The following is an 8,102-nucleotide window of genomic DNA, read 5'->3' on the forward strand; positions in this document are numbered from 1 at the left end:
AGCGCCCCCGCCACGATCTCGCGAGAGTTTGGCGTGACGGTCGGGAGGCCGTTAGCCGCCGGGAGGGCGGCGCCATGTTGGGGCTGCTGCTGAGGGGCCCCTCAGGCAGCGCCGCCATATTGGGGCGCTCCCTCAGGGGTACCCCCAGTGCCTGAGGGAAGCTGATGTCGTTGGAATTAGCTGTCCCCAGGCCGAATTTTATCACCTTTTGTAAAAGGAAACACAGAATTCTTAAGATTAGGAAAGACGTCTGAGATCACACCTTTGAGGGAATCTTCACTGTGTCACCCAGACTGCAGCACTGAGTGTCACGTTCAGTCATTCCTTAAACACCCCCAGGGATGGTGATCCCACCACTGTCCTGGCGATCCATTTCCAATAAATTCCATTATTTTCCTGTCCCCTCACACTGCTGTGGAAAGGGAGGCGATTCAGCTGCGATATAAACTAATGCTGAGTATACGGCAAATAGGAGCACGCCAAGAGGGAGAAAAAGCAGTGGTTGCATGAAAAATGCCAATCACTTGTTTATAAAATTTTAAAAGTTTAATAGTAATAAAATGGTTATAAAAATAGTAATGCAATTAGGGTAATAATAATTTGGACAATCTGAATTAGGACAATATGAGACGATAGAAACAAAGAGTTACGGACAGTCCGGGTACTCTTTCTGGGCAGCACAAGCCCGAAAAAGGACCCACGTTAACAGAGGATTAACCCTTAAAAACAATAACCTGTTGCATATTCATACACCTCATCCATGATGCATAAATTCCATTCAAACACAGGATTCTGTCTGGTCAGTGTCAACTTCTTCCTCTGAATCCTAATGGCGTCTTCAGGGCTGAGCAAGGCAGGAAGAAGTTTGTTTCTTCTGATAATGGGCAATAAATTCTCTTTCTCTGAAAGATTCAGGTGTCCTGTGGCTGCTATCTCAGTGCAAATCCTTTCTTTTAGAAAAAAAGTATCCTACACAGCATAGCTTCTATTTAACATTTTATTATAACCTAAAACTATATTTAGCACACTACTTAAGAGAATTAATGCAGCATCACTTTCTGACACAACACATATAATATTCATTTGAATAATTGCAAAAAGCCAATCATAAAATACGCATTTTTCATAGATTGTCAGGGTGACTTCAGGAGCAGAGCTTAGCCAGGCTGCAGTGTCAGCCTTGGTTAAGGCAAATCTACTATTAATAAATCTACCATTAATTAAATCTAATTAATCTACTAATCTACCCAAATTAATCTACTATTTCTACATTCCAGCAGCAGATGAGTGGAAGACCAGTGAATTTGATGGAATAGTCAATCAATATGTCAGTAAGATCAATATGCAACAGTCAATTGTGAGAAACACAACTCGCTATTTAAAATTTTTATATAAGTTTATTAAGGGACAAAATCCAGTGCTGGGGTGCTTGGCAATTTGCCAAAATAATTAAAAAAATATAAATAAAAACTTAAAGCATGTTCTCTATATACTGTTACATTACAGGGGGTACATGCATATTCATAAGAGTTTATACATATTCAAACATTCCTTTGATTTTAGATGTTCTTTTGCTTGGTTTTAACCTTTGACTTGTGTTCATGCTATCTTGTAGATTAAACTAATTTATTTTATTTCTTCTTGTGGTTCCATTCTGTTGTATTTTCACTCCCTGATAACGAGGGTTAATAAATTCTTTTCCTTGGTGCTCCAGTTTCTGTTTCTGTTATCTTGTCTTTCAGATAAGATAGTCCCTAATGTGGGAAATCACTTAATTATTTTACACCATTTTCTGAGCTAGTTACATGTAAAAGCATTTTAACATTTCACAGTCTATTATGCTACAGTCTAAGATAGTGTATATTACACTACTATTTATAAAAGCTATACATAAACTGACAGATTATGCTACATCAGAAGCAGTAATTACAAATTGTACTATATCAGGATTTTTGTGATCAATAATAACTTGCAAAAGCTAATACATAAATGCAAAAGTCAATAACTATATTTGTTATTTGTAACATCAATCATATAGAAGCACAAGTCCACCAGATGGAATCTGTGTAAAAAATTATTGTTAAGAGTGTATTTAGTAACGGAGAGTGAATACTTGGGTATTGTAACTAGACTGCCCAAAAACTTGAGAAATTTTCACAGTTCTGTTAAAGCTGTAAAACAGGTGCATAAACTTAAGCTCTTACTCTAAATAAGGGAACCAAAACTTAGCCATGAAAGCAGCACCCAGCTCAGAAGGTGTGGTAAGGCAGAGCTGGAGACCTGACATGGGAATATTGGGCAGACAGCTACTGAAATAAATACTCACTGCATCCTAAACATTCACTGCAGTGGTACCACTGCCCCTTCCCAAAACCAAACTGGAACTGAGCTTACTGAAATCTGGTTAAACCAGCACAGAACTGCTGCTTAGAGCCCTTTCTTCCCTCCTTAGGCTTTTCCCTCCAGATCCACGCATCGTTTGGATAACCCAGCACAACAGCTTTGGACAGAAACGTCCTAGAAACATCCTCCTCCTCCCGATGCTGCCTGTAGGTAGGGAATCCCAGAGAGGGATTTCTCACGAGCCTTCAGAAGCAAGGGGTGAAATCAGGAGCAGGGCCAGGAGGTTGTGGCCGTATTTCTCTTCACAGAGAAAAGCAAGGCACAACTTTCCAAGGATGTTTTGTGGGAATTGAAGCAAGGAATCTCAGAGAAAGAAAAAACAATTCTTGTGTCATTTGCTGCGCCTGTGTTGTGCCAAAGTGGAATGCATTGTGGAAGATTGTTTACCTGAAGGCAATTGGCGATTGGATTCTGGTGTGAGTATTTTGATTCATTGGCCAACTGAATCCAGGTGTGTGTGTCGGGACTGTTGGCTATATATAGGGTAATATAATATAGAATAATATAGTATAATAAAGTAATTAATTACCCTTCTGATATCAATGGAGTCCTCCTTGTCGTCGGGGGTTCCCTGCTTTCCGATAGGAGGAGGAGTCCCAAAGGAGCTATTGGGGGCATCTGCCTGCTGGGAGCCCGAGGTCACAGAGCAGAGCGTTCCCGCAGCCCGGCTTTGGGGAGAACGAGTTGAGCCCCACCGCAGCCGAACCCCGCATTCCATGGGGAATTCCAGCCGCGCCCTCGGGGCTCTCCCCGCCCTTGGGAGGTGCTGGCCCAAGGGCGTTTCCTTTCGGATGGGTTTTCATTGCCCCGGGCACTGCTCCTGGCATTAGGTGGCAGCCCAAGGGCAGCGCCTGGGGCGCGGCCGAGGGACAGAATCTGTGAAAGCTCTCCAGAAAACCCAACATCCAGGCTTTTTCAACTCTCCCCACCCTCAGATTAAACGCCAGGAGGTTCCTTTCGGGCAATGTCTGCAAGGATGTGCGGGCGATACCTGTGCTGTGGTATTGCAGAAAAGCATACACGTGGTGGCAGCTAATCTGCTTATGGTAGCTAACTAATTCAGTTTTCATATTAAATAGCACATAAGAAAATAACTTATACAAGCAAGTATGCAGAATATACTCTTTAATAAATAGCAGGTAAAAAAATAGATCTCCTTAAAAACATTTTAAGAACAAGCAAAACAAAAGTACCTTATAAATACGCATATTCACATTCTTTCAGAAAGGGCATTATCCCGAGCCAATAATTTAAAAGACCGTAAAAAAAAAAAAAAGAAAGAAAAAAAATGGTTTCCTCAGCTCGCATAAGTGAGAAGAAAGGTTAAATAGGTGAAATAGGAAGTAACAGCGGAGCACAGTCGTTTTTTCCCGGTTCTCGGGGCGTCCCTGAGAGGCGGTGCTGCAGGCTGGGTCCGAGGGCACTTCAGCACCTGAGCACTTCAGCCCTTCCAATCAATATGTCAGTAAGATCAATATGCAACAGTCAATTGTGAGAAACACAACTCGCTATTTAAAATTTTTATATAAGTTTATTAAGGGACAAAATCCAGTGCTGGGGTGCTTGGCAATTTGCCAAAATAATTAAAAAAATATAAATAAAAACTTAAAGCATGTTCTCTATATACTGTTACATTACAGGGGGTACATGCATATTCATAAGAGTTTATACATATTCAAACATTCCTTTGATTTTAGATGTTCTTTTGCTTGGTTTTAACCTTTGACTTGTGTTCATGCTATCTTGTAGATTAAACTAATTTATTTTATTTCTTCTTGTGGTTCCATTCTGTTGTATTTTCACTCCCTGATAACGAGGGTTAATAAATTCTTTTCCTTGGTGCTCCAGTTTCTGTTTCTGTTATCTTGTCTTTCAGATAAGATAGTCCCTAATGTGGGAAATCACTTAATTATTTTACACCATTTTCTGAGCTAGTTACATGTAAAAGCATTTTAACATTTCACAGTCTATTATGCTACAGTCTAAGATAGTGTATATTACACTACTATTTATAAAAGCTATACATAAACTGACAGATTATGCTACATCAGAAGCAGTAATTACAAATTGTACTATATCAGGATTTTTGTGATCAATAATAACTTGCAAAAGCTAATACATAAATGCAAAAGTCAATAACTATATTTGTTATTTGTAACATCAATCATATAGAAGCACAAGTCCACCAGATGGAATCTGTGTAAAAAATTATTGTTAAGAGTGTATTTAGTAACGGAGAGTGAATACTTGGGTATTGTAACTAGACTGCCCAAAAACTTGAGAAATTTTCACAGTTCTGTTAAAGCTGTAAAACAGGTGCATAAACTTAAGCTCTTACTCTAAATAAGGGAACCAAAACTTAGCCATGAAAGCAGCACCCAGCTCAGAAGGTGTGGTAAGGCAGAGCTGGAGACCTGACATGGGAATATTGGGCAGACAGCTACTGAAATAAATACTCACTGCATCCTAAACATTCACTGCAGTGGTACCACTGCCCCTTCCCAAAACCAAACTGGAACTGAGCTTACTGAAATCTGGTTAAACCAGCACAGAACTGCTGCTTAGAGCCCTTTCTTCCCTCCTTAGGCTTTTCCCTCCAGATCCACGCATCGTTTGGATAACCCAGCACAACAGCTTTGGACAGAAACGTCCTAGAAACATCCTCCTCCTCCCGATGCTGCCTGTAGGTAGGGAATCCCAGAGAGGGATTTCTCACGAGCCTTCAGAAGCAAGGGGTGAAATCAGGAGCAGGGCCAGGAGGTTGTGGCCGTATTTCTCTTCACAGAGAAAAGCAAGGCACAACTTTCCAAGGATGTTTTGTGGGAATTGAAGCAAGGAATCTCAGAGAAAGAAAAAACAATTCTTGTGTCATTTGCTGCGCCTGTGTTGTGCCAAAGTGGAATGCATTGTGGAAGATTGTTTACCTGAAGGCAATTGGCGATTGGATTCTGGTGTGAGTATTTTGATTCATTGGCCAACTGAATCCAGGTGTGTGTGTCGGGACTGTTGGCTATATATAGGGTAATATAATATAGAATAATATAGTATAATAAAGTAATTAATTACCCTTCTGATATCAATGGAGTCCTCCTTGTCGTCGGGGGTTCCCTGCTTTCCGATAGGAGGAGGAGTCCCAAAGGAGCTATTGGGGGCATCTGCCTGCTGGGAGCCCGAGGTCACAGAGCAGAGCGTTCCCGCAGCCCGGCTTTGGGGAGAACGAGTTGAGCCCCACCGCAGCCGAACCCCGCATTCCATGGGGAATTCCAGCCGCGCCCTCGGGGCTCTCCCAGCCCATGGGAGGTGCTGGCCCAAGGGCGTTTCCTTTCGGATGGGTTTTCATTGCCCCGGGCACTGCTCCTGGCATTAGGTGGCAGCCCAAGGGCAGCGCCTGGGGCGCGGCCGAGGGACAGAATCTGTGAAAGCTCTCCAGAAAACCCAACATCCAGGCTTTTTCAACTCTCCCCACCCTCAGATTAAACGCCAGGAGGTTCCTTTCGGGCAATGTCTGCAAGGATGTGCGGGCGATACCTGTGCTGTGGTATTGCAGAAAAGCATACACGTGGTGGCAGCTAATCTGCTTATGGTAGCTAACTAATTCAGTTTTCATATTAAATAGCACATAAGAAAATAACTTATACAAGCAAGTATGCAGAATATACTCTTTAATAAATAGCAGGTAAAAAAATAGATCTCCTTAAAAACATTTTAAGAACAAGCAAAACAAAAGTACCTTATAAATACGCATATTCACATTCTTTCAGAAAGGGCATTATCCCGAGCCAATAATTTAAAAGACCGTAAAAAAAAAAAAAAGAAAGAAAAAAAATGGTTTCCTCAGCTCGCATAAGTGAGAAGAAAGGTTAAATAGGTGAAATAGGAAGTAACAGCGGAGCACAGTCGTTTTTTCCCGGTTCTCGGGGCGTCCCTGAGAGGCGGTGCTGCAGGCTGGGTCCGAGGGCACTTCAGCACCTGAGCACTTCAGCCCTTCAGCACTTGTCCTGGAGGGCGGCGCAGCGCAGGTTGTCCAGCACCTGCAGGACGTGCAGGATGGTGGTGGCCCTGAGGCACTCCCTGCTCTCGGGGCTCTCCTGCGGGGTGAGATGGGCTGGGTCAGCTCTGCAGCAGCGGCTTTTGACGCCCCAAAAGCCTGCAGAACCCCGCCGGCCTGACTTACCGCTCGCATGGCGTTCTGCAGCTTGTGCAGCCAGTGCCGCAGCCTGCCTGAGGGCTGGTGTGAAGGATCCACCTGCAAGGAGAGCGGCCGGGTCAGCAGTGGCCCCACAGCGCAGAGCCGGCCCGCAGGGCTCGGGGGAGGCACTCACACAGCCCTGCACGGCCTCCCGGGCGGTCCTGAAGAAGTGCAGGGGCTCCCGGCACAGCTCGGCAAAGCTGGGGGCAGCGGGCAGCCCCAGCATGGCAGTGGTGAGGTTCAGCTCGGCCGCCACCAGCAGCACTCGGTCGGACATCTGTGGGGGAGAGTCCTGGTTAGGGACCCGGAGCTACATGGCTGGAGGATGGGGTCTCGCAGACCCGCCCGGGGGTGCGGGCGGAGGTGGAAGCGGCGGACGGGAGAGCTGTGCTCCCTTCTTCCAGCATCTCCTCGCTCTTACCGGCAGGTTCACTGCATTCCATTTCCGGTGGAAGAGCTTGGTGTTGCATTTGTGCGTGGTCACCTGCAGGCATAAACCAAGAGAGAGACTGAAAAACTCTCATCGTGACTCCTGGCTATGTTGGACAACCCTGGCCAGCCTTGAGGGCCCTGAAACCAGGACGCAATTTGGCCGAGCATCCTTCATGTCCCCAAACACCCTTGGAAAACATCTTGCTCATCCCCAAACTGCTGCAGAAAACATGCACCTTGTCACTCAGGTCTTGAATTCAGCATCCCCTCTGCCTTGCCCCCTGCCAGCCCACAGCCCCCTGTTGCCAGCAGTACTCACAAACTCTTGTCTCATCCTGTCCACAGCAAGCTGCTGCTCAGGTGCAATGCTCTGGTACTGGGACAGCCTGCAGCCCTTCCCCAGGGTGTCATGGGGAAAGGCAGCCCCCAGGCTGACCCCCAGCACCAGCACCAGCAGTGGGGCGAGGCTGAGGCGCAACATTTTGGCAAGGAAAGCTTGACAGTCGGTGATGGAGTACGGCGGGGTGAGGAGGCTGCGGTGCAGGATGCCAGAGAGGATGAACCTGAGGACTCCGGGCAGGATCCGCTGAATTTCAGATGCAGAGGTGCCTGACAGGTGCTCCAGGTGGCTTGTTCAGATGTGGAGCTGCTGAGCTGCTGGCTGTCCCGGGGAGCTGCTTTGTCTTCCTCACTGTGGCTGCCTTGCTGCTCCATCTCCAGCTTTTTATTCCTGCCTGGTGCTTTCATATTTGCAGGAAAACCCAGGGCTGGTGCAGCTGGAAACAAGAAAATGAAAGTGGTGCAGGGAATCTCCCCTCCTCCCTGTTACCTGCCCTGCTGCCTCCAACCCTGCCTGCTCCACCTCAGCCCAGGATGCCAGGGGATGCTGGGGCTGGGGCTGCTGAGTGGGGGGACACCAGCATGACCCAGCCCTACCCCGAGCTGAAAGCTGTGGGAGACACCTGGGGACAACAGGTTCACGGGGACAGGAGGGTTTTGGTGCCTCCTGAGTGGCAGCAGGAGTTCAGGCCTCAGTTTCCCCGTGGGAAAGGCCATGGTGGGTTGGGGCCATAAGCAG

At 46.1% G+C, this 8,102-nt stretch overlaps 1 protein-coding gene across 1 annotated transcript; it reads right to left on the reverse strand.

The window, feature by feature from the left end:
• Window positions 1-6,344: 6,344 nt before the first annotated feature.
• Window positions 6,345-7,505, reverse strand: LOC102038979 (interferon lambda-3-like). Its single transcript, XM_031063497.1, has 5 exons — window positions 7,344-7,505; window positions 7,014-7,076; window positions 6,720-6,869; window positions 6,578-6,649; window positions 6,345-6,488 (listed from the first exon to the last, which is right to left on the reverse strand). Exons 1-5 carry the CDS (start codon window positions 7,503-7,505, stop codon window positions 6,390-6,392), a joined length of 546 nt encoding a protein of 181 aa, XP_030919357.1. The 3' UTR covers window positions 6,345-6,389.
• Between the last annotated feature and the right edge of the window lie 597 nt (window positions 7,506-8,102).

The sequence above is a fragment of the Geospiza fortis genome, unplaced genomic scaffold, assembly GCF_000277835.1.
Source record: "Geospiza fortis unplaced genomic scaffold, GeoFor_1.0 scaffold407, whole genome shotgun sequence".
Lineage (NCBI taxonomy): Eukaryota > Metazoa > Chordata > Aves > Passeriformes > Thraupidae > Geospiza > Geospiza fortis.